Source organism: Gymnodraco acuticeps, unplaced genomic scaffold (assembly GCF_902827175.1).
Source record: "Gymnodraco acuticeps unplaced genomic scaffold, fGymAcu1.1, whole genome shotgun sequence".
Lineage (NCBI taxonomy): Eukaryota > Metazoa > Chordata > Actinopteri > Perciformes > Bathydraconidae > Gymnodraco > Gymnodraco acuticeps.
The window spans coordinates 82,501-110,000 of NW_022991402.1; the positions used below are offsets into that span (position 1 = coordinate 82,501).

At 44.1% G+C, this 27,500-nt stretch overlaps 1 protein-coding gene across 4 annotated transcripts in view; it reads right to left on the reverse strand.

Annotated features, from left to right (window-relative positions):
* Positions 1-27,500, reverse strand: part of nicn1 (nicolin 1) — a 34,053-nt gene that overhangs the window by 2,780 nt on the left and 3,773 nt on the right. Inside the window, exons 1-4 of one of the 4 annotated variants that reach the window (XM_034195706.1) lie at positions 24,762-24,926; positions 24,533-24,673; positions 10,167-10,334; positions 5,448-5,561 (exon numbers count right to left, since the gene is read on the reverse strand). In XM_034195706.1, the coding sequence (XP_034051597.1) occupies positions 5,448-5,561; positions 10,167-10,334; positions 24,533-24,673 (423 nt within the window). In that variant the 5' untranslated portion in view covers positions 24,762-24,926. Of the gene's footprint in view, positions 1-5,447; positions 5,562-10,166; positions 10,335-24,532; positions 24,674-24,761; positions 24,927-27,500 lie in introns of those variants that run through there. The other 3 variants (XM_034195707.1, XM_034195705.1, XM_034195708.1) reach the window with 3 other exon arrangements.

Sequence of the window (27,500 nt, forward strand, 5' to 3'; positions counted from 1 at the left end):
AGCCGCGGCGGGGAGCTGTGGTCTCAAGGTCCTAGGTGCCTCAAGGGGCGGTAACCCTCGAACCTCCTGGTGGACACCGGTGGTCAGGGAAGCCGTCCGACTGAAGAAGGAGTCCTTCAGGGATTTGTTATCCCGGGGGACTCCCGAGGCAGTTGCAAGGTACTAGGGCTGAACGATATACCGTGTCATGGCGGTATTCACACCGCAGGGACGTGCGGTTTTATTAATTTTTTTTGAAAAATGCTAACGCACTTTAGCACAGAATTCAAAATAAAGATACCCTTATTACTTATTGAAACTGCACATACAATATATCCGATTAAAGCTGAGACTCCACAGATGATTTAAGTATAGTATCTAAGCGATCCGATCTCACAACAGGGGAAGCAAACACAGACATCACAACACGTACCTTTTACGGAGCTTTTACGGGAGATCGTCTCACCGTAGCTGTCAATCTGATCAAAAGACGTGTTCAATGGCATTAAAACGAGAAGGAAAAAACGCGGCTCAATCGGTTGATCCATAGGTTGATAATGTATCTGTGGCTTTGAAGCAATTGTTTATAATCCATAATTCCATTTTTATGTAAAAATTGGATCACAAAAGTTAGCTGCTAATGGTAGCCACCTTGGTGGTTTGCAGCTTCCGGTTTTGGCTAGGCGTCGTCACTCTCACTCCTTATTTGTTCATGTGTTGGTGTGTGTAGAACTTCCCCTGATATTTGACCTTTTTAGACAGATTTAGCACAAAAACCCTCTTTTGGGGCCATTTGGGTGGATTTTCCATATCTCTGGCCCACCTTGCTGGATTTTGACATGTGACATCTCTTTCTGACCGTCAGAGCCAATGGAATCGAGGGGAAATCACACAGTCCTTATTTGGTAATTTGTGTGTGAGAGACTTCCGCATAGCGGAAGCAGCAGCCACTATGGTGGCTACCATTAGCAGCTAACTTTTGCTCTGCGATATTTACATAAAAATGGAATTATGGATTATAAATTAAATCATTTTTGTATACAGAAACGTTAAAAAGCGTTTTTTCTTTCTCGTTTTAATGCCATTGAACACGTCTTTTGATCAGATTGACAGCTACGGTGAGACATCTCCCCTCAAAGCTACGTAAAGGTACGTGTTGTGATGTATGTGTTTGCTTCCCCTGTCCGAGTTCAGATCACTCAGTGATGATACTATATACCTAAATAATCTGTGGAACCTCAGCTTTAATCGGATATCTTGTATGTGCAGCTACGATAAGTAATAAGGGTACTTTTATCTTGAGTTCTGTGCCAAAGTGCATTAGCATTTTTCGCTCAGGGGTCATTTAGATGCTTCTTATGAGACTTGTGTTTTGTTTTGGTATAAAATGGTTTGTATCGTCAGTTAGCTGAGATTATTTCCGTTAATCTGGTATAACACATTAATAGGTTCTTAAATATTACGATCCCCTGACACACTGTCGTGAAAAAAAAAGTAAAGTACCCGCCGGGACTTTGGGGTTTAACAGGTTAAAAAAACCGCAATATATACCGCAGGGGGGGAAAAAACCGCAATGTCAGTTTTGTTCAATACCGTGCAGCCCCACAAGGTACCGACAGGCCCGAAGGGCAGCAGCCTCAGCCGTGGCCGAGGCAAAGCAGCGGGTGTGGGAGAAGTTCGGAGAAGACATGGAAAAGGACTTTCGGGCGGCACCAAAGTTGTTCTGGAAAACTGTCCGACACCTCAGGAGGGGGAAGCAGCGAACCATCCAAGCTGTGTACAGTAAGGATGGGACGTTGTTGACCTCAACTGATGGAGAGTTAGGGCGTTGGAAGGAACACTTTGAGGAACTCCTGAACCTGACAACTCCGCCCTCTATGTTAGAGGCAGAGCTGGAGTATGACGGGGGATCAACACCAATCTCCCGGGGGGAGGTCACTGAGGTCGTCAAACAACTCCACAGTGGCAAAGCCCTGGGGGTGGATGAGATCCACCCAGAAATGCTGAAGGCTCTGGGTGTTGAGGGACTGTCATGGTTGACACGTCTCATCAACATTGCGTGGAAGTTGGAAACAGTACCGAAAGAGTGGCAGACCGGGGTGGTGGTTCCCCTTTTTAAAAAGGGAGATCAAAGGGTGTGTGCCAATTACAGAGGCATCACACTACTCAGCCTCCCCGGGAAAGTTTACTCTAAGGTACTCGAAAGGAGGGTCAGGCCGATTGTCGAACCTCAGATTGAGGAGGAACAATGCGGATTCATTCCTGGTCATGGAACGACTGATCAGCTTTTTACTCTCGCAAGGATCCTGGAGGGGGCCTGGGAGTACGCTTATCCGGTCTACATGTGTTTTGTAGACTTGGAGAAGGCGTATGACCGAGTTCCCAGGGAGTTACTGTGGGAGGTGCTGCGGGAGTATGGGGTGAGGGGGTCTCTACTCAGGGCCATCCAATCTCTGTACTCCCAAAGCGAGAGCTGTGTCCGGGTCCTCGGCAGTAAGTCGGACCCATTTCCGGTGAGGGTTGGCCTCCGCCAGGGCTGCGCTTTGTCACCAATCCTGTTTGTAATATACATGGATCGGATTTTGAGGCGTAGTCGTGGGGGAGGGGGTCTGCAGTTCTGTGGACTAAGGATTGCACCACTGCTTTTTGCAGATGATGTGGTTCTAATGGCTTCATCGGTCTGCGACCTTCAGCACTCACTGGATCGGTTCGCAACCGAGTGTGAAGCGGCTGGGATGAGGATCAGCACCTCCAAATCTGAGGCCATGGTTCTCAGCAGGAAACCGATGGACTGTCCACTCCAAGTAGGGAATGAGTCCTTACCCCAAGTGAAGGAGTTCAAGTATCTCAGGGTCTTGTTCTCGAGTGAGGGAACAATGGAGCGTGAGATGGGCCGGAGAATCGGAGCAGCGGGAGCGGTACTGCAGTCGCTTTACCGCACCGTTGTGACGAAAAGGGAGCTGAGCCAGAAGGCAAAGCTCTCTGTCTACCGGGCCATTTTTGTTCCTATCAAATCAAATCAAATCAAATTTGATTTCAAAAGCACATTTAAAAACGATTTTCGGTCGAGCCAAAGTGCTGCACATGCAGATAATAAATAACACATTCCTACCGATGTAAACAGAAGACAATAAATTACAACATCAAATATAAAAATCAAACACAGGGAAGTGTCATGAGTCGTGCTCTGCTCTGATTAGAGCAGAGCAGAGTTCCTACCCTCACCTATGGTCATGAAGGATGGGTCATGACCGAAATAACGAGATTGCGGATACAAGCGGCCGAGATGGGTTTTCTCCGCAGGGTGGCTGGTGTCTCCCTTAGGGATAAGGTGAGAAGTTCGGTCATCCGGGAGGGACTCGGAGTTGAACCGCTTCTCCTTCGTGTCGAAAGGAGCCAGTTGAGGTGGTTCAGGCACCTAGTTAGGATGCCACCTGGGCGCCTCCCTAGGGAGGTGTTTCAGGCACGTCCAGCTGGGAAGAGACCAAGGGGTAGACCTAGGACCAGGTGGAGGGATTATATCTCTTCGCTGGCCTGGGAGCGCCTTGGGATCCCCCAGTCAGAGCTGGTTGATGTGGGAAAAGAAAGTTTGGGGCTCTCTGCTGGAACTGCTACCCCCGAGACCCGACCACGGATAAGCGGGAGAAGATGGATGGATGGATGGTTTAAAGGTGATTTAAAGATGATTTAAAGGTGATTTAAAGATGATTTAAATGTGATTTAAAGATGATTTAAGGATGATTTAAGGATATAAGGGTGATTTAAGGAAGATTAAAGGGTGATTTAAGGATTATTTAAGGGTGATTTAAAGGTGATGTAAGGATGATTTAAGGAAGATTGAAAGGTGATGTAAGGGTGATTTAAGGATGATTTAAAGGTGATGTAAGGATGATTTAAGGATGATTTAAAGATGATTCAAGGAAGATTTAAAGATGATTTAAGGGTGATTTAAAGGTGATGTAAGAATGATTTAAGGATCATTTAAAGATGATTTAAGGAAGATTTAAAGATGATTTAAGGGTGATTTAAAGGTGATGTAAGGATGATTTAAAGGTGATTTAAAAGAAGATTTAAGGGTAATTTAACGATAATTTAAGGGTTGATTTAAGAATGATTCAAGGGTGATTTAAAGGTGATTTAAGGGTGATTTAATGGTGATTTATGGGTGATTTAATGTGTGTTTATTGAACAGTTAGATGGGACCCAGGCCTCTCGTTGGCTCCCTCTGGTGGACGCTCTAAGAATGACAGGGACACCCAGAATGATCTGGTTGAGTTTAAATGATGCACGAATCACATAAATAACCCTAAATCTGACCGGTTGGCTGTGAGGTAGGATCCTGATGTTTGTTTACCTCTGATGTTTGTTTACTTGTGTTTGTTTACCGGGGGCCTGTACTACGAAGATGGTTCAACCTAACCTGGATATGTTTGAGTTAGCCGGTTGGCCTAATCCAAAACATACGCGCTCTCGCTAAACGGTCCTACGACGCGGGTTATCAAGTGGATCGCTCAAGCCAGCCGTGTCCTATCTAGTTAGGTGTTCACATGAGAGGGGTGGTATCTGGAGCATTCGACCAATCACAAACATGGAGAAGCACACTGACAGCGCAGCGTCATACTTCCTGAATGAAAAGTCAACTATAATATTAGACATATGAAGAAGTTAAACTTTAAACATCCAGGACTTAAACACTTGATCCAGGATCAAAGCCACAGAGCTGCACCTGCAAGGTGAACACAGCTGGGAACAGAACAAGTGTTTGAATGCGTACATTAACAGCTTTATGATATCACTGCCCGTCTAAGACACCATCTGACTTTCATTACATTTGACTCCAGTGTTTCCTCAACTTAATGTGTTGCTTCAAATAATGCTTCTGCATCCAGTCTGTGACGCTGTGAGTGTTGCACGGCCAGAGACGGCTCAGCTGACTCAGATCAGGAGATGATACATTATGAAGTGATATGGACTGTACTTAATGTGACTCTGATCCGGTTACTTATGTTGTGGCAGATATTTCAGTGAGCTTTCTTAACGCTAATGTTATAATAGTCAGACTGCTCTGAAGATGGAGCTGATATTCTATTCATGTTCACGTTCACACAGTCGCTGATTTTTGCCGGCCGTCTTTCCTGCGACGGCAGCTTTTCTGTATTTCCTTTCTCCTGTAATATGACTTGATCGCTTTAAACTCCGCACACTGAGCTCTGATTGGTCAGCAGGCGGTGCTTTCACTGAGTTGATCTCTTAGCCTGCAACCTAACCTGCTCCCGACCAGGTTAGCCGCTAAGCATAAGTTACCATGGAGATCTAGCCCGCTAAAAATAGAACCAGCGTCGTAGGACCGGAAACCAAGAGTTAACCTGAAGTTAGCCGCTAAGAGAACATCCGGCTTCGTAGAACAGGCCTCTGGTGGTTGTTTACCTCTGATGTTTGTTTACTTGTGTTTGTTTACTCGTTACTACCTGTTGTTTGTGAGGCAGGATCCTGATATCATCAAGGCTGAAGGAGCGCCAGGTGGAGGACGGCTGTTTGAGGATCAGCCTCACAGAGATCACATGATCCGGGTCCACCTGCATCTGGTGAAACAATCACATGACATCACTTCCTGTCCCCACATCTCGAGGTCAATGGTTCTCTAGTGACACACAATCACATGACATCACTTCCTGTCCCCACATCTCGAGGTCAATGGTTCTCTAGTGACACACAATCACATGACATCACTTCCTGTCCCCGTCTCGAGGTCAATGGTTCTCTAGTGACACACAATCACATGACATCACTTCCTGTCCCCACGTCTCGAGGTCAATGGTTCTCTAGTGACACACAATCACATGACATCACTTCCTGTCCCCACGTCTCGAGGTCAATGGTTCTCTAGTGACACACAATCACATGACATCACTTCCTGTCCCCACGTCTCGAGGTCAATGGTTCTCTAGTGACACACAATCACATGACATAACTTCCTGTCCCCACGTCTCGAGGTCAATGGTTCTCTAGTGACACACAATCACATGATATCACTTCCTGTCCCCACGTCTCGAGGTCAATGGTTCTCTAGTGACACACAATCACATGACATCACTTCCTGTCCCCACATCTCGAGGTCAATGGTTCTCTAGTGACACACAATCACATGACATCACTTCCTGTCCCCACGTCTCGAGGTCAATGGTTCTCTAGTGACACACAATCACATGACATCACTTCCTGTCCCCGTCTCGAGGTCAATGGTTCTTTAATGACACACAATCACATGACATCACTTCCTGTCCCCACATCTCGAGGTCAATGGTTCTCTAGTGACACACAATCACATGACATCACTTCCTGTCCCCCACATCTCGAGGTCAATGGTTCTCTAGTGACACACAATCACATGACATCACTTCCTGTCCCCACGTCTCAAGGTCAATGGTTCTCTAGTGACACACAATCACATGACATCACTTCCTGTCCCCACGTCTCGAGGTCAATGGTTCTCTAGTGACACACAATCACATGACATCACTTCCTGTCCCCACGTCTCGAGGTCAATGGTTCTCTAGTGACACACAATCACATGACATCACTTCCTGTCCCCACGTCTCGAGGTCAATGGTTCTTTAATGACACACAATCACATGACATCACTTCCTGTCCCCACATCTCGAGGTCAATGGTTCTCTAGTGACACACAATCACATGACATCACTTCCTGTCCCCACATCTCGAGGTCAATGGTTCTCTAGTGACACACAATCACATGACATCACTTCCTGTCCCCACGTCTCAAGGTCAATGGTTCTCTAGTGACACACAATCACATGACATCACTTCCTGTCCCCACGTCTCGAGGTCAATGGTTCTCTAGTGACACACAATCACATGACATCACTTCCTGTCCCCACGTCTCGAGGTCAATGGTTCTCTAGTGACACACAATCACATGACATCACTTCCTGTCCCCGTCTCGAGGTCAATGGTTCTCTAGTGACACACAATCACATGACATCACTTCCTGTCCCCACGTCTCGAGGTCAATGGTTCTCTAGTGACACACAATCACATGACATCACTTCCTGTCCCCACATCTCGAGGTCAATGGTTCTCTAGTGACACACAATCACATGACATCACTTCCTGTCCCCACGTCTCGAGGTCAATGGTTCTTTAATGACACACAATCACATGACATCACTTCCTGTCCCCGTCTCGAGGTCAATGGTTCTCTAGTGACACACAATCACATGACATCACTTCCTGTCCCCACGTCTCGAGGTCAATGGTTCTTTAATGACACACAATCACATGACATCACTTCCTGTCCCCACATCTCGAGGTCAATGGTTCTCTAGTGACACACAATCACATGACATCACTTCCTGTCCCCACGTCTCGAGGTCAATGGTTCTCTAGTGACACACAATCACATGACATCACTTCCTGTCCCCACATCTCGAGGTCAATGGTTCTCTAGTGACACACAATCACATGACATCACTTCCTGTCCCCACGTCTCGAGGTCAATGGTTCTCTAGTGACACACAATCACATGACATCACTTCCTGTCCCCACGTCTCGAGGTCAATGGTTCTCTAGTGACACACAATCACATGACATCACTTCCTGTCCCCACATCTCGAGGTCAATGGTTCTCTAGTGACACACAATCACATGACATCACTTCCTGTCCCCACGTCTCGAGGTCAATGGTTCTTTAATGACACACAATCACATGACATCACTTCCTGTCCCCGTCTCGAGGTCAATGGTTCTCTAGTGACACACAATCACATGATATCACTTCCTGTCCCCACGTCTCGAGGTCAATGGTTCTCTAGTGACACACAATCACATGACATCACTTCCTATCCCCACGTCTCGAGGTCAATGGTTCTTTAATGACACACAATCACATGACATCACTTCCTGTCCCCACGTCTCGAGGTCAATGGTTCTCTAGTGACACACAATCACATGATATCACTTCCTGTCCCCACGTCTCGAGGTCAATGGTTCTCTAGTGACACACAATCACATGACATCACTTCCTGTCCCCACGTCTCGAGGTCAATGGTTCTTTAATGACACACAATCACATGACATCACTTCCTGTCCCCGTCTCGAGGTCAATGGTTCTCTAGTGACACACAATCACATGACATCACTTCCTGTCCCCACGTCTCGAGGTCAATGGTTCTTTAATGACACACAATCACATGACATCACTTCCTGTCCCCACATCTCGAGGTCAATGGTTCTCTAGTGACACACAATCACATGACATCACTTCCTGTCCCCACGTCTCGAGGTCAATGGTTCTCTAGTGACACACAATCACATGACATCACTTCCTGTCCCCGTCTCGAGGTCAATGGTTCTCTAGTGACACACAATCACATGATATCACTTCCTGTCCCCACGTCGCGAGGTCAATGGTTATTTAATGACACACAATCACATGACATCACTTCCTGTCCCCGTCTCGAGGTCAATGGTTCTCTAGTGACACACAATCACATGACATCACTTCCTGTCCCCACGTCTCGAGGTCAATGGTTCTTTAATGACACACAATCACATGACATCACTTCCTGTCCCCACATCTCGAGGTCAATGGTTCTCTAGTGACACACAATCACATGACATCACTTCCTGTCCCCACGTCTCGAGGTCAATGGTTCTCTAGTGACACACAATCACATGACATCACTTCCTGTCCCCGTCTCGAGGTCAATGGTTCTCTAGTGACACACAATCACATGATATCACTTCCTGTCCCCACGTCGCGAGGTCAATGGTTATTTAATGACACACAATCACATGACATCACTTCCTGTCCCCGTCTCGAGGTCAATGGTTCTCTAGTGACACACAATCACATGACATCACTTCCTGTCCCCACGTTAGGGGTGTTGAAAATAATCGTTTCTACGATGCATTGCGATGCGGACGTGGACGATTCGGTCTCGATGCAGTGACGGAAGATAATCGGTTATAGCGTAGTAACGTTGCTTCCTGATTTTCCGTCCGCGGCTTTACTATAACGTTTTTTTTTTCTGTCACTTTAATATCAAATCGGTCGGTGACGCAGAGATCAGGGAACAGACGTGACAGCGGCACAGCAACACCAAACACGGAGCAGTCTGCTTTATCCACCAACACAAGAACACCAGTCCAGAACCAACAGCAGAAGGACCCGCTCTGAATCACTCCGTGTCACTGCGGCACAGAGACTCAGGGATTTATGTTTTTCAAAAATAATCGCGTTACAATCATGTCAGGTTTTTGGTGGATTTAATGAAGTCTTGGATTGCAGAGTATGAATGTCCTCTAGCAATTTCAGACGATATATACGTGTGTAAAGTTTGTGAAGGCAGGAGGAAAAAAGCTTCCGCGATCACCGTCTCCTCTGTTCCTCTAAGCCCCGCCCCCTCCCTGAAAATAATGAGTGACAGGCTGATAGTGACCCGATAGAAACTTTATTATTTACTTAATCACTGAGATATAATGAAGCTAACTTAATCTCATACATTCATGGGATTTATGTAACAGTAAGACAGAGAATGTGAGTGTGCACCCACATGCAGTATTTTAGTTGTTATATGCTGTTGTAAATACTCCTCTTGTCTGCTGTGTTCAGACTCTAGTCCTGTGTGTGATGCCACATTCAGGACATTCAGTGTCCTTTCTTTAACAGAAGAAGCTGCTAGAAGCTGCAGCTAGACTGCAGAAGCATTATTTTTTTGTTTTTGAGGATGGAACAACTTCACACACAGATATAGGGAGGCTAGACCTATACAATTCATTTATTTAGGTTTATAAATGAATGTCAAGACATTTATGTGATTGATTTCTGAAGCACTTTCTAAATAATAAAAAGAGAGTTCATATGTATTTACTGCATGTATGCATTGATGAAAAATAAGCCATGTGCAGTAATATAGAAAATTGAGGATGCAACGCATTGGTATGAATCGTGATGCATCGGGATATCGAATTGAATCGAATCGTTGACAGGATAATCGTAATCGAATCGAATCGTGAGACCAGTGAAGATGCACAGCCCTACCCCACGTGTGGAGGTCAATGGTTCTCTGGTGACACAAAATCACATGAAATCACTTACTGTCCCCACGTCTCGAGGTCAATCGCTTCTCAACTTTTTCCAAACAAATTCACGCACGCACACTCACCTGAGTCCTGTGGATGCAGCAGTAGTCCTGCGACCCCCCCTCAGTGTGGGGGTTCTCCATCAGAGGCAGGTCTCTCACAGCAGTGACCCACTGAGAGGGGGGGCCCGTCCTCAGCAGACGCATACTCACTGAGGCCGTGTAGTGGTTCTTAAAGCTGATCTCCTCCACCTGACACACACACACACACACACACACACACACACACACACACACACACTCACACACACACACACACACACACACACACACACACACACACACACACACACACACAGAGACACACACACACACACACACACACACACACACACACACAGAGACACACACACACACTCACACACACACACACACACACACACACACATACACACACACACACACAGAGAGGGTTATAAACACTGTACAAATGCTTTGTGTTGCTGTGTGTGGTGATGATGTGTTAGCAGTGTCAGCAGTGTCGGCATTGTCAGCAGTGTTAGCAGTATTGGCAGTATTAGTGATCAACAGAGGTGAGACCAAGTCATTGTTTTGCAAGTCCGAGTCAAGTCTCAAGTCTTTGCGCTCAAGTTCAAGTCAAGTCCTAAACTTTGACAGAACGAGTCATAAACAAGTCATTATGTGTTTTTCACCAAATGTAATGACAACGTGTTTTTTTCTAATTTAAGAGGGATCAGTAAAGTAAGGCTACCGTGACGGTTTGATTTAGAAGTAGTTTAATGTATAAGATCCCTGATGTTAAGGTGACCAGCATGTTTATTTCCACTGTGTACAACATGTACAATCTATCTTTATGCAAGGGATAATGTGCAGCGAGCGGGCTCTATGAGGAAAAGAACACCTGCATCTAGATCCCTCTGCAGGTGGTACTTTAACTATGTTTTGATGCTAATACTTTTCTACTTTTACTTGTAACATTTTGAATGCAGGACTTTTTATTGTACAGGGTTCCTGCAGGTTTCGCCAACTCAAATTTAAGACTTTTTAACACCTTTTTAAGACCACTTTGAATAGAATTTAAGACCTATTTCACGGCAATAAAGTGTGAAGGAAAATGTATATAAAGAAGAAATACGTCCCATAAATGTATTCATGTTCAACATAAGAACAGTGACTGAACATAACAGCATAACAGTACAGAACTGTGTTAGCGTGTTTAACAAAAAGTGTGTCTGTGTGTGCTTGAGTGTGTGTGTGTGTGGGCTGTGCAATTAATAATATTTTAATCGCAATTACGATTTTGGCCTGCCACAATTACGAAAACAACATAATCGGAAAAAACGATTATTTTGCTTTGCTAGGTTGTGACAGTGCACCACAACATATTTGATCTAATGAATTTTTTAGTAATGTATCATTTAATTAATACATTTTTGTATTGGTTTTTCAGTTGAATTATACGTTCAGGGTAATCAACAGTTAAAAAGATACTGTTCAAATTATTATCTGTTTTAAAGTTCAATAAATGGATGTTTTCAAAGTCAATGAATAATCATATTTAATAATCGTGATATTAATTATTGACCAACATAATCTTGATTATTGCCATAATCGAGCAGCCCTAGTGTGTGTGTGTGTGTGTGTGTGTGTGTGTGTGTGTGTGTGTGTGTGTGTGTGTGTGTGTGTGTGTGTGTGTGTGTGTGTGTGTGTGTGTGTGTGTGTGTGTGTGTGTCTCTGAGAGAGAGTGACAAGAGCTATATTCAGAGCTCTGCTGCCTTGGCTACACTATTTCATCGTTGCTGTTGTATGATTGGTGTTTAGCTACGGTATTTAGCGTCTACAGCACCTCCGCTTTTAGGGTTGATGTAGACCCAAACTTCGCCCGGAGGTCCCCCGGTGTTGTTGCGGGAGCTGCTGCACTAGCTAACGCTGCATTAGCTGCTGATGCACTAGCTAACGCTGCATTAGCTGCTGCTGCACTAGCTAACGCTGCATTAGCTGCTGCTGCACTAGCTAACGCTGCACTAGCTGCTGCTGCACTAGCTAACGCTGCACTATCTGCTGCTGCACTAGCTAACGCTGCACTAGCTGCTGCTGCACTAGCTAACCCTACATTAGCTGCTGCTGCACTAGCTAACGCTATATTAGCTGCTGCTGCACTAGCTAACGCTATATTAGCTGCTGCTGCACTAGCTAACGCTACATTAGCTGCTGCTGCACTAGCTAACGCTGCATTAGCTGCTGCTGCACTAGCTAACGCTGCATTAGCTGCTGCTGCACTAGCTAACCCTACATTAGCTGCTGCTGCACTAGCTAACGCTATATTAGCTGCTGCTGCACTAGCTAACGCTATATTAGCTGCTGCTGCACTAGCTAACCCTACATTAGCTGCTGCTGCACTAGCTAACGCTGCATTAGCTGCTGCTGCACTAGCTAACGCTATATTAGCTGCTGCTGCACTAGCTAACGCTATATTAGCTGCTGCTGCACTAGCTAACGCTACATTAGCTGCTGCTGCACTAGCTAACGCTGCACTAGCTAACGCTACATTGGCTGCTGCTGCACTAGCTAACACTCCACTAGCTAACGCTACATTAGCTGCTGCTGCACTAGCTAACACTCCACTAGCTAACGCTACATTGGCTGCTGCTGCACTAGCTAACACTCCACTAGCTAACGCTACATTAGCTGCTGCTGCACTAGCTAACACTCCACTAGCTAACGCTACATTGGCTGCTGCTGCACTAGCTAACACTCCACTAGCTAACGCTACATTGGCTGCTGCTGCACTAGCTAACACTCCACTAGCTAACGCTACATTAGCTGCTGCTGCACTAGCTAACGCTCCACTAGCTAACGCTACATTAGCTGCTGCTGCACTAGCTAACGCTGCACTAGCTAACGCTACATTGGCTGCTGCTGCACTAGCTAACACTCCACTAGCTAACGCTACATTAGCTGCTGCTGCACTAGCTAACGCTGCACTAGCTAACGCTACATTGGCTGCTGCTGCACTAGCTAACGCTGCACTAGCTAACGCTACATTGGCTGCTGCTGCACTAGCTAACGCTCCACTAGCTAACGCTGCACTAGCTAACGCTACATTAGCAAAACAAACACTAATTTATTTTGCAAAAGGTGCAGCGGGCTTCAAACACGTTCCCTCCACTGGTTTCAACCAAGCACTAAATTAGATGTTTTCCAACCAAATACGGTTGAACTGACACTAACCCATATTTAAGTAGATTCGAAGATACAAGCTGAAGCTTGGTTGCTAGGTTACTAGCTGGGTGTTCTCCAATAAGGGGCCGGGGGGAAACAAAGTTAGTGATTACTGGTTCCATGTTGATTTAATTCAATACAAATTGTTGGGGGGAACTGAAAGGCTATTACCGTACTGGTTACTTTGCAGCCCGGACATTTCCCCCAAAACACATTTAGACGCTATCGCAACACAGAAGTACCTTTCAAATCCGATAATTTTTAAGACCTTCTGAATCATATTTAAGACCTTTTTAATTCCTTAAATTCTGATTATCAAATGTAAGACTTTTTAAGACTTGTTAAGACCCCGCGGGAACCCTGATCGTAACTTTTTTTAATTGTCTGAACTTCTCCCACCTCTGACAATAAATCCTGAGTGTTTACCCTGCTCTGAAGGTTATTCTCATTTTAGAAATCCTGCACTCAGCTTTGCTTTCTCCAATATCATTGAAAAGCAGCACGATGCTGCTTCTTTTTTCGGTTTTCGCTCATTTCTTGACTTTTTCCGACGCGCTTGCATTTAAATCCGGCTCCCCGTCTCCCCGTCGCTCTGCACATGCTGTGCCCCCCACCCTTCTTTCACATAATGGTATGATCCTAGTGTGTCCTCGCATATGATTGGCCGCATGGTGGCCCAGCTAAATAAAGACCCGCCCCTGCCTGCAAGGATTCTCAGCAGCAAGAGTAGGAGCGGCTGAAGATTCTGCTTTCCCCGACGGGAGTCTGCTCTTCTAGCGGCAGCTCGCGATCGGCGTGTTGGAGACCTCTGAATTAAAGTAGCAAGTCACCTCAAGTCAGAAGGCTCAAGTCCAAGTCAAGTCCTGAGTCATTGGTGTTCAAGTCCAAGTCGAGTCGCAAGTCTTTTGTGATTTTGTCAAGTCGAGTCTTAAGTCATCAAATTTGTGACTCGAGTCTGACTCGAGTCCACACCTCTGGTGATCAATCAATGTTTATTTATAGCCCAATATCACAAATGTTACATTTGTCCCAGTGGACTTCACAGTTGGTACAAAATATCAGTATGACAATAAGACACCCTCTGTCCTTAGACCCTCACATCGAAAAACTTCCAGAGAAAAACCCCACAGTTTAAAGGGGAACATGGGAGAAACCTCAGTGATAGCATGGTTAGCAGTGTAGGCAGTGTGTGCAATGTCGGCAGTTTTAGCAGTATTGAAAGTGATAGCATGGTTAGCAGTGTTTGCAGTGTGTGCAGTGTCGGAAGTGTCGGCATTGTCAGCAGTGTCAGAACAGGGATGCAAACTCATCAGGTATGAAAAAGCTGACAAGGACCCGAGCCCCCCGACCCCACGGAATATTGGCTTTAAAATGAGGAATAACAGGATGTTAGCAGTCAGAACAACTAAAGCAGCAGGTAATAATAACAGAAACGCCAAATAGTCACATCTAATAGAAATATATAAAAGCATTTATTTTAATCAACACACATGAAGTCGAGGAGAAAGAGAAACACTACGGAGGCCGAGAGTCTCAGTTATCAACTCGCTCTCAAATTGTAAACGATTCCAAGCCGCTTTAAAGTACACGAGTAGTTCGAGGAACTTAGCGACGCACATAAAGAGGCGACATGGGGTCTGCGGCTGAAAAGAGAAACCTGAAAGTCAGACAGCGTGAAATCACTCAGTGAGGTGTTCTGTCAGAGAGGTGTTTAGTTTACAGCAGCCTGTGATGGCCAATCACAGTTTAATGTGTTGCTGACTGTAAGCAGGTATGAAAGAGGTTGTTTGTGAAAGAGGTTTTCTTTATTGTTCCTATAGAAACCAGTGCTCTCTGCTCTCTGGGGAGTCAGCCTCTGAGTGTTCAGCACATCAGGCTGCAGCTGTATGGGCATTGCTCTATGGCAGCTGTTATTTGCACATTGTTAATCATGAGCAATGCATCCTTACATTGTTTAACTGTGAGGTGTTATCACATTGCACTGTACTCTGGAGACAGAGAACTATCCTTGTGAAAAGGCCAGTTTGTGAAAGGTCCAAGTGTTTGTTTTGTTTAAGGTAAAAAATAAACAGCATGATGGGATGCACTAGCAGAGAGAACCAAATATGTGAAGCACTTTTTTGTTAATGTATGATTTGCTGCATATGAGGAATAAAACAAAAATCCTCTGTCGTACCAAATTGAAGTATCATTATTTTGCATCGTGTTGAATCAAATCGTATCGAACTGTATCGCAACAGGGGTGAATCGTATCGCATCGCCCGGTGTTTCAAAGGTATCGTGGCAACGTATAGAGATGCGCATCGCATCGGCCTCAGTGATGGAGATGCACATCCCTACTCTGTGCAAGGCTTAGTCTTTCTATCTTTATAGCCACTGGTGTACAACTAAGTTCATAAACTCAAGTACTATACTTGGGTACAATTTTGAGATGCTTGTACTTTATTATCAGCTGTGTTAGCAGTGTTAGCAGTGTTAGTGTCGGCAGCGTCGGCAGTGATAGCATGGTTATCAGTGTCGTAGTGTTAATTTTGTTGACTAAAACTATGACGAAATATGTTCGTCAACGACCTTTTTTTCGATGACGAGACGGCACCGACAGCAGTAAACATTAACTGTAAAGAAATCATCATGCAATATCGTTGACGAAAAGTGACGAGACGAAAATGTAGTTTACTAAATAAAAACTATGCCAAAATCTCTCTTTACTTTCGTTGACGAAAAATGTGGAGACGAAATATTATCAAAGATAACGTTACATCTCTGATAATCAGTTTTTCTCCCAGCAGCTGTGTGTCCATGCTGCGGCTGGGCAGCAGCTGTGTGTCCGTGCTGCGGCTGGGCAGCAGCTGTGTGTCCGTGCTGCGGCTGGGCAGCAGCTGTGTGTCCGTGCTGCGGCTGGGCAGCAGCTGTGTGTCCATGCTGCGGCTGGGGCAGCAGCTGTGTGTCCGTGCTGCGGCTGGGCAGCAGCTGTGTGTCCGTGCTGCGACTGGGCAGCAGCTGTGTGTCCATGCTGCGGCAGGGCAGCAGCTGTGTGTCCGTGCTGCGACTGGGCAGCAGCTGTGTGTCCATGCTGCGGCAGGGCAGCAGCTGTGTGTCCGTGCTGCGACTGGGCAGCAGCTGTGTGTCCGTGCTGCGGCTGGGCAGCAGCTGTGTGTCCGTGCTGCGGCTGGGCAGCAGCTGTGTGTCCCCCCCGTGCTGCGGCTGGGCAGCAGCTGTGTGTCCGTGCTGCGGCTGGGCAGCAGCTGTGTGTCCGTGCTGCGGCTGGGCAGCAGCTGTGTGTCCGTGCTGCGGCTGGCAGCAGCTGTGTGTCCGTGCTGCGGCTGGGCAGCAGCTGTGTGTCCGTGCTGCGACTGGGCAGCAGCTGTGTGTCCGTGCTGCGGCTGGGCAGCAGCTGTGTGTCCGTGCTGCGGCTGGGCAGCAGCTGTGTGTCCGTACGGCTGGGCAGCAGCTGTGTGTCCGTGCTGCGACTGGGCAGCAGCTGTGTGTCCGTGCTGCGGCTGGGCAGCAGCTGTGTGTCCGTGCTGCGGCTGGGCAGCAGCTGTGTGTCCGTGCTGCGACTGGGCAGCAGCTGTGTGTCCGTGCTGCGGCTGGGCAGCAGCTGTGTGTCTGTGCTGCGGCAGGGCAGCAGCTGTGTGTCTGTGCTGCGGCAGGGCAGCAGCTGTGTGTCCGTGCTGCGACTGGGCAGCAGCTGTGTGTCCGTGCGGCGGTACATTTGAATTACACCGGGCAGCGGCACACTGTGAACTGTCAGGAAGACTCGGGTCTAACTCATGGTCTAACTAACCTTATTTAACAGAAAATAAAATGGCAACAACAGGGCTTGGGAGCAGTGGTCGCACTCGCGTTAACCGAATACCCCCCGGTTAGCGCGAGTGAGTGATAAATTGTGCACTCGACGGATAATAATGGATTATGACGGAAATGTTACGATCCTGTCCGTCAAAATGACTGACAACGAAAAGGTCTAAAGCCACCACTGCTTGGGAGAAAGAAACGATGTGATATTTGGGCCCATTTTCGCTACAATGAGGCGGGGGAAAAAAGCGAATGCATTGTTTTATCAGAAGGGAAGCAATGTGGCCAAAACACAGCTGGTACTAACACCACAAACCAGATCCTCTCTGCAAAGCTGCTTAATCATTCAACCTGAGTTTCATCAAATAAGGACGAGATATAATCTTATTTATTTATATATACTAAAAGGACCAATGATTGGGTTTGGCTGGACTAGTTTGACTGAAATGTTCTATATAATCTGATGACTAAAAAAGACTCAACAGTTTTCATTGACAAAAAGTAGACTAAAATAATTTGTTTTCTTTGACTAAAATAAGACTAAAATGCTCAGACTTTTAGTCGACTAAAACGTGACTAAATAAATAAAAACAGGATGAAGGTGACTAAATAAGACTAAAACTAAAAAGGAAATGTAACACAGGACTAAGACTAAATAAAAAAATAGCTGACGAAATTAACACTACAGTGTCGGCAGCGTTCGTGTTAAGGCCCTGACACACCAAGCAGTCACCAGAGGACTCGCCGACGCCGGCTGTTGCGTCGCAGTGTTCTCCTGCGTCTTGGCCATGTGTCGCACGGGAACACACCGCAAAGACTTCAGTGCGTGAGTGGCAATAACTCTCCTTACCAGCAGGCGGCGGTAGTGTGTATTCGTCATTCAAAAGAGGCAACAACCGGAAGACAGAGAAGAAGAACAGACTACGTGATATAAACAAACAACAAATAGCGTGTGCGGTCCATTTTCACTCTCGTCCATCGAAAACATGTTTCATGCGGAACTGGAGCTAGATTTGGGTTCTGCCCGATCTGTATTAATGTCATGTTGACAGGTTATCATCATGTAGGCGTTGATAGAAGCTCATTCTAATGTTGTGTTATGTGTGCATGAAGGTACGAAATAAAGTTTTGCATTGCCTATCCTGCTATTTGTGTTTATTCTTTTAATCACACAGCGATAAGAAATAATAACAATGTGCCTATAACTGTCCTCCAGCCCTAGCATTAGTATTGGTTATAGCAGGGGTGCCCAACCAGTCGATCGCGATCGACCGGTCGATCGCGGGGAGATTCCCAGTCGATCGCGAGATGTGTCTAAAAATAGAACAACAATATTCTGTTTTATCGTTAATGTCCTGTAACATAATCTTCCTGTGCCAGAATAATGCACTTGAACGCATCAAAGCTTTGTGATTGGCCGGCGTGAGTTAGCTGACGTTGTCCGTGTCAACAGGAGTGACAGTCCGCACACACACAAGACCGCAATTATGGCAGAAGCAAAATAAGCCCAAAATATATAATTTTCACTCCGAGTGGGAGGATGATTATTTGTGTATCTATTCCAATTCAAAGTCCATCTGTCTCATCTGCAATGCGAGCGTGGCTTTATCGAAGAAGGGTAATTTAGGAGCGGCATTTCAAAACAGTGCACAAACGCTACGAGACGGAATTCCCTCCTAATTCTGCCCTACGCTCCCAAAAGGGGAGGGGCCTGAGAGCACAGCTAAATGCACAGCAGTCCATTTTCACCAGGCCCAACAACAAGAGCAAGGCTGCTACCAGAGCATCTTATCGTGTCAGTCACGTTCTTGAGAAACACATGAAGTCTTTCGAAGACAGCGAAGTTGTGAAAGAAGGGGACAGTAAAAATAACAGCAGCATTTCAACAGGTTTTTGATATAATAAAAACTCAAGTTAGATACCGTTATTAATCAGCTGTGAGTTTTAGTTTGTTTGAACTTATTCATTATAATGATTCTACAAAATGGTATAAGAATGCAAACTTAAATTGATTATAGTCTCAATTCAGGTTAAGAAACTAGTGTTGCTTGCTTAAAGGCATTTATTTTTATACTCGACTAAAATGCAACAAAAAAGGGTTTGATTCTATTAATGTTGTCTTTTTTATTGCACGTTGGCAGCAGATTCCTGTGTAGCTTCAGATCTGAGTTGTCTTATTAGTAAGCCTCATTTATACTTTTGTAGCAACACTATTTTTATATAATGGCAAAGAAAGGGTTCGGAGTCTTTTCTTTTTGTCCTGTGTCATCTGTGGCAGCACTGTTCAATGTTTCTTGAAAACATTACCCACTGTAGTGACGTGTGAATAAACTCCAACTCTGTATCAACAACACTGTTGTGTAACTTCAGTTAAATACTTGTATGTGTGCAGATTAGAAAGAGGTAAGATAAAGGATCTGCAGTATTTTATGAAGTATTAATCGTACAAAGGTCAGTTTTATACAAGTAGAAGTGTGTATTTACCTGGTAGTAGGCTGTCAGTAATGGCTACGCCTCTCTATTTGGACTGGTAGATCTCGGCAGACTGGCAACTTTAAAAGTAGCTCTCGGTTCAAAAAAGGTTGGGCACCCCTGGGTTATAGTAACAGCTACAACATTAAAATACTTCTAGGCAGATTGAGGAGGAGAATGGGAGAATGAACAGAGAAACATCCATCTGAATAATAATAATAATAACTTTATTTGTATCGCACCTTTCATACAGGGGATTGCAGTTCAAAGTGCTTTACATCAGTAAGAAATAAGATATAAAATCAGTGTAAAATAAGCAGCAAGAGCAAAGCATAAAGTGGGATAAAATAATGCAGATATATATATATATATATATATATATAGTAATCCCAACAGGCCACCTTGTTTATGGTTTGATTCAGTTTTACATTACATTTATTTGATAACTTCAGTTAACTTTGAAGATTCCGAACACAACAAAATATAATCAAGACATATTTTATCATGTATTATAGTAGAAAGTAGAAATAGTTTGAGTAGTTTTTAGTAGAAATCTCCCTTACAATAAAGGCAGTATAGTATGGCCTGTGTGTCATCTCCAATAAATGTCTTCAACCATCCTTTAAACTCAGGGTTTGATTCCCACTCCTTTCTGTACTTTTGTGAATACAGTTTAGACTGTGACACGATGACCTACGTGGATGTTTAGCTTGTCACAGAGAGGCGCACACACACAGTGGACGAGGTGATTAAGTGACTTAAGCTGTCTCGACGCGGGAGAGTGTGTCTGTCTCCTCTCTGCTCTGACTGCAGCTGAGCTGCTGCGGGAGGCAAAGCTAGTCTGCGCACCTGTGAGGGGGCTCACGGCAGCTCGTTAACTGCAGAACAATACGTGAGTCTCCAAACACCAGAAAAGTTCCTAATAACACCATTACAAGTCGTTAGTCGCTTTTGACAAAAATAAGTAGCTGGAGGGTTTGGAAAGCCGCCGGATTTAACGACAAAGTCGCCAAGTTGGCAACACTGGTCTGTGTGTGACTTCTTAAATCGTTTGTTTACGTCCCTCACTTCCGTTTTGCTTCTGATTCGCTAGCTGAACAGCCAATCAGAGTGATTGCTTGGTCCGACTGCCTGACCCGATGTATGGCCGATTCATGCATCAGGTCAGGCAGTCCAAATAACGCGTGTCACGGCAGACGGTGCGGGACACACCAACCTGACTACGGCGCCGCGAATGCCCGACAGCCTCTGACGGCTTCTGACTCCCAAAATCGGGTTGGTGTGTCAGGGCCTTTAGCAGTGTCGGCAGTGTCAGCAGTGTGGCCAGCGTCGGCAGAGTCAGCAGTGTTAGCAGTATTAGCAGTAATAGCATGGTTAGCATTGTCTGCAGTGTTGGCAGTGATAGCATGGTTAGTGTTAGAAATTAAAATCAATGTTTTGATGGCATAAAGTACCTTAAACATACCGTCAGTTTAAATGCTGTTTTATACTGAAAAACCAGAAGTTCTTGTGCACAACCAGTTGTTAAGCTTTTATTCTGAAAATCCTTCATCTCCGGTTAGCATTTAGCATGTGGCTAATATACCATTTACTATAGAGGTGAATTTAATTTAGTAGTGATATGACACGGAGTGTTGCACACCGAAACCTACTGATTTCAACACTACAACTACAGACATCGAGATATTATTATTGCTGAATATTAAATGAAGGTACAGTTTATTTGAATACGTTTGTTTACAGACGTGGGTAGCATGAGACAACATCCGGAACTACCGGAAATAAAACCAGCCGTGAAGTATTTCCTGTATTTTTGGAGTATTGATTACAGCGTTTAAAATGTATTAAATGAAAAGTCATGAAAGACAATGAGGAGGAAAGGGGTGTTTAGTTATATATTTAATGTACAATGGCCCTTTCTCATTTCTCTAACTCCCCTCCTCGACTCCCCTCCTCGACTCCTATCCTCGAGACTTAGTCCTGCCCACAGGAGATGCGAACGGAGGAGAGAGGAGAGGAGCCGAGGAGAGAGGAGGGGAAGCAGCAGGCGGTTAGAGAAAGGAGAACTCCTCTCCTCTGAGCGGTCATTTTAAAGAGACGTCCATTAATGATGACAGGAGGCAGCAGCCCTCTGTCTGATGGACAGATGTGTTCATGACCACTTCTATATTTACTTTCATTCATTCACAGTGCGGTGTCATGAGACAATAACAGGGCAAGGCAAGGCAAGTTTATTTATATAGCACTTTTCAACACAAGGCAATTCAAAGTGCTTTACAAAAAATGAAAGACATTAAGAAAATGGCATTTAAAATCAGTCATTAAAAAGAAAAGCTAATAAAATAAACATTAAAAGAAAAAGTACATGGATAAAAGTTAAAGTGCAGTTTAAGATGTGAATAGTTCAATTAAAAGCAGCGACAAAAAGAAAAGTCTTCTTGCTGGATTTAAAAGTAGTCAGAGTTGCAGCGGACCTGCAGGTTTCTGGGAGTTTGTTCCAGATATTTGGAGCATAATAACTGAATGCTGCTTCTCCATGTTTAGTTCTGACTCTGGGGACAGGAAGCTGACCAGTCCCTGAAGACCTGAGAGATCTGGATGCTTCATCATTTAGCAGGAGGTCAGAAATGTATTTTGGGCCTAAACCATTCAGTGCTTTATAAACCAGCAGCAGTATTTAGAAATCTATTCTTTGACACACAGGAAGCCAGTGTAAAGACTTCAGAACTGGAGTGATCCACTTTCTTAGTGTTAGTGAGGACTCGAGCAGCGGCGTTCTGAATCAGCTGCAGCTTCCTCATAGATTTTTTAGTGAGACCTGTGAAGACACCATTGCAGTAGTCGAGTCTACTGAAGATAAAAGCATGGACAAGTTTCTCCAAATCCTGCTGTGACATTAGTCTTTTAATCCTAGATATGTTCTTTAGGTGATAGTAAACAGGCTACAGATGAGGACACACACACACACACACTCTCACTCACACACACTGTACCACACACACACACAAATATATATATATTTATATAAATACCATTTCAGAATCAAACAGAGCACTCTCATAATAACGTAACACTATCAGAGACTGGATATATCCCCCCCCCCCTCCCTGGTCGCTACAATGAGGGAAATAAATTACGGGCCAAAAGTTTTATTTACAAGACCTGTCTGTCCGCTGCATCTACGCACTGTACAACACACACCTGCAGCTCCTAAAGCCTCCTCAGGCAGCAGCCGTTGTGTATTTTATTTTGTGAAGCACTAAATGCTCTGAGAAACATCTGGACTCTTTGTTTGTAGATATCTACTAAACTAAAGCAAAGAGAGTCGGCCTGTTCTACTGAGTGATATCTATGATACACACTGCTCTGCTTTCTGCACGGACCTCTCAGCTGTTCTCTCTGGAAACATCGCGTCACGATGAGAGCAGTTACTACAATAATATCCAGGGGATGCATGCAGAGCTGTGATTGGCTGAGATCAGTCCGGCCGTGAATCACGCCTCTTTGAAACATCTCTGTTCCCGGAAATGCATCCACGAAGGAGCCGAGGAGGAGCCATCAGTGTCTCCTCGGTTAGAGCTCCTCCAGAGAGCCTCCTCCCTCCTCTGTCCTCTCTCCTCTCCTCTCTCCTCGGTTAGAGCTCCTCCAGAGAGCCTCCTCGACGCTCGATGCTCGGTCCTCGAAGTGCATTTAGAGAAATGAGATGTCCTTCAATGTGGCGCGCTAAAATTCATTTCCGGGTCACTACCGGAGGACCGAGGAGTCGAGGAGGGGGATTTGATGAAATGAGAAAGGGCCAATGTCTGAATCCTCTGTTATGCGCAACAATGGACATTGGAGACGTGGAGGGCCGGCCCCCAACAGCGCCAACCGGCACATGGGGAGGAGCCAGCAGAGGATATTTAACAGCTGAAAAAGTGGTTCTCGCTCTCTTCCCTTCGCTCTCGAGAGCCTGAGAACACAGCTGTTTTTCTGACTGAACCATCTTCTGCTTGTAACATTACCGCGCCTTTTTTAATTAAAGTACCATTTGAACCTTCTCAGAGACTCCATTTAGTCTCCTTTTAAAGCTTCACTCCTGGACGCGAGAATAACGCACACAGTTAACATTAGCAGTGTCAGCAGTGTCTGCAGTGTTGGCAGTGATAGCATGGTTAGCAGTGTCAGCAGTGATAGCATGGTTAGCAGTGTCTGCAGTAATAGCATGGTTAGCAGTGTCGGCAGTGTTAGTGTTGGCAGTGATAGCATGGTTAGCAGTGTCGGCAATGTTAGCAGTATTAGCAGTGTCAGCAGTGATAGCATGGTTAGCAGTGTTAGCAATGTCAGCAGTGTTAGCAGTGTTAGCAATGTTAGTGTTAGCAGTGTCAGCAGTGTTAGCAGTATTAGCAGTGTCGGCAGTGTTCATGTTAGCAGTGTTAGCAATGTTAGCAGTGTCGGCAGTGTTAGCAGTATTAGCATTGTCTGCAGCGTCGGCAGTGTTCATGTTAGCAGTGTTAGCAGTGTTAGCAGTGTTCATGTTAGCAGTGTTAGCAATGTTAGTGTTAGCAGTGTCAGCAGTGTTAGCAGTATTAGCAGTGTTCATGTTAGCAGTGTTAGCAGTGTCGGCAGTGTCGGCAGTGTTCATGTTAGCAGTGTTAGCAGTGTCGGCAGTGTCGGCAGTGTTAGCAGTATTAGCATTGTCTGCAGCGTCGGCAGTGTTCATGTTAGCAGTGTTAGCAGTGTTAGCAGTGTTAGCAATGTTAGTGTTAGCAGTGTTAGCAGTGTTAGTGTTAGCAGTGTTAGCAATGTTAGTGTTAGCAGTGTCGGCAGTGTTCATGTTAGCAGTGTCGGCAGTGTTCATGTTAGCAGTGTCGGCAGTGTTCATGTTAGCATTGTCTGCAGCGTCGGCAGTGTTAGCAGTGATAGCAGAGTTAGCAATGTTCGCAGAGTTGTCTCACGTTGACGGTCTTCCCAAAGGGCAGAGTGACGTCCAGCACGCAGACCCCAGAGAGAGGCTCTGTGTCTCCGAGGTGCAGGAACACCGGGGGTTTGATGCTGCTGTCCACCGGCAGGAGGACATCACTGCTGCTGCTGCTCATCTGGAGGAGACACATCAGAGACATTTAGATCACACACATCATCCACAGTGATGTTTAACTGGTGGGGGAAACTCCTGAAACCTCTTACTAAAATGACATGAGTGCAGACAATATGTTGTTGTTGTTGATATTGTAGATCAACACATGTTGTTGTTGTTGATATTGTAGATCACCACATGTTGTTGTTGTTGATATTGTAGATCACCACATGTTGTTGTTGTTGATATTGTAGATCACCACATGTTGTTGTTTATATTGTAGATCACCACATGTTGTTGTTGTTGATATTGTAGATCACCACATATTGTTGTTGATATTGTAGATCACCACATGTTGTTGTTGTTTTTGATATTGTAGATCACCCCATGTTGTTGTTGATATTGTAGATCACCACATGTTGTTTTTGATATTGTAGATCACCACATGTTGTTGTTGTTGATATTTTAGATCACCACATGTTGTTGTTGATATTGTAGATCACCACATGTTGTTGTTGTTGTTGTTCATATTGTAGATCACCACATGTTGTTGTTGTTTTTGATATTGTAGATCAACACATGTTGTTGATGTTTTTGATATTGTAGATCACCACATGTTGTTGTTGTTGATATTGTAGATCACCACATGTTGTTGTTGATATTGTAGATCACCACATGTTGTTGTTGTTGATATTGTAGATCACCACCTTTTGTTGTTGTTTTTGATATTGTAGATCAACACATGTTGTTGTTGTTTTTGATATTGTTGATCACCACCTTTTGTTGTTGTTGTTGATATTGTAGATCACCACATGTTGTTGTTGTTGATATTGTAGATCACCACATGTTGTTGTTGTTGATATTGTAGATCACCACATGTTGTTGTTTATATTGTAGATCACCACATGTTGTTGTTGTTGATATTGTAGATCACCACATATTGTTGTTGATATTGTAGATCACCACATGTTGTTGTTGTTTTTGATATTGTAGATCACCCCATGTTGTTGTTGATATTGTAGATCACCACATGTTGTTTTTGATATTGTAGATCACCACATGTTGTTGTTGTTGATATTTTAGATCACCACATGTTGTTGTTGATATTGTAGATCACCACATGTTGTTGTTGTTGTTGTTGATATTGTAGATCACCACCTTTTGTTGTTGTTTTTGATATTGTAGATCAACACATGTTGTTGTTGTTTTTGATATTGTTGATCACCACATGTTGTTGTTGTTGATATTGTAGATCACCACATGTTGTTGTTGTTGATATTGTAGATCACCACATGTTGTTGTTGTTGATATTGTAGATCACCACATGGTGTTGTTGTTGATATTGTAGATCACCACATGTTGTTGTTGTTGACATTGTAGATCATCACATATTGTTGTTGTTGTTGTTGATATTGTAGATCAACACATGTTGTTGTTGTTTTTGATAATGTAGATCACCACATGTTGTTGTTGTTGATATTGTAGATCACCACATGTTGTTGATATTGTAGATCACCACATGTTGTTGTTGTTGATATTGTAGATCACCACATGTTGTTGTTGATATTGTAGATCACCACATGTTGTTGTTGTTCATATTGTAGATCACCACATGTTGTTGTTTTTGATATTGTAGATCAACACATGTTGTTGTTGTTGTTGTTGTTGATATTGTAGATCACCACATGTTGTTGTTGTTGATATTGTAGATCACCACATGTTGTTGTTGATATTGTAGATCACCACATGTTGTTGTTGTTGATATTGTAGATCACCACATGTTGTTGTTGTTGATATTTTAGATCACCACATTGTGTTGTTGTTGATATTGTAGATCACCACATGTTGTTGTTGTTGTTGATATTGTAGATCATCACATATTGTTGTTGTTGTTGATATTGTAGATCAACACATGTTGTTGTTGTTTTTGATATTGTAGATCACCACATGTTGTTGTTGTTGATATTGTAGATCACCACATGTTGTTGATATTGTAGATCACCACATGTTGTTGTTGTTGATATTGTAGATCACCACATGTTGTTGTTGATATTGTAGATCACCACATGTTGTTGTTGTTCATATTGTAGATCACCACATGTTGTTGTTGTTTTTGATATTGTAGATCAACACATGTTGTTGTTGTTGTTGTTGATATTGTAGATCACCACATGTTGTTGTTGTTGATATTGTAGATCACCACATGTTGTTGTTGTTGATATTGTAGATCACCATGTTGTTGTTGTTGTTGTTGATATTGTAGATCATCACATGTTGTTGTTGTTGATATTGTAGATCACCACATGTTGTTGTTGTGTTTGATATTGTAGATCAACACATGTTGTTGTTGTGTTTGATATTGTAGATCACCACATGTTGTTGTTGATATTGTAGTTCACCACATGTTGTTGTTGTTGTTGATATTGTAGATCACCACATATTGTTGTTGTTGTTGATATTGTAGATCAACACATGTTGTTGTTGTTTTGATATTGTAGATCACCACATGTTGTTGTTGTTGATATTGTAGATCACCACATGTTGTTGATATTGTAGATCACCACATGTTGTTGTTGTTGATATTGTAGATCACCACATGTTGTTGTTGATATTGTAGATCACACTGTTTATTGTAGATCACCACATGTTGTTGTTGTTCATATTGTAGATCACCACATGTTGTTGTTGTTTTTGATATTGTAGATCAACACATGTTGTTGTTGTTGTTGTTGATATTGTAGATCACCACATGTTGTTGTTGTTGATATTGTAGATCACCACATGTTGTTGTTGTTGATATTGTAGATCACATGTTGTTGTTGTTGTTGTTGATATTGTAGATCATCACA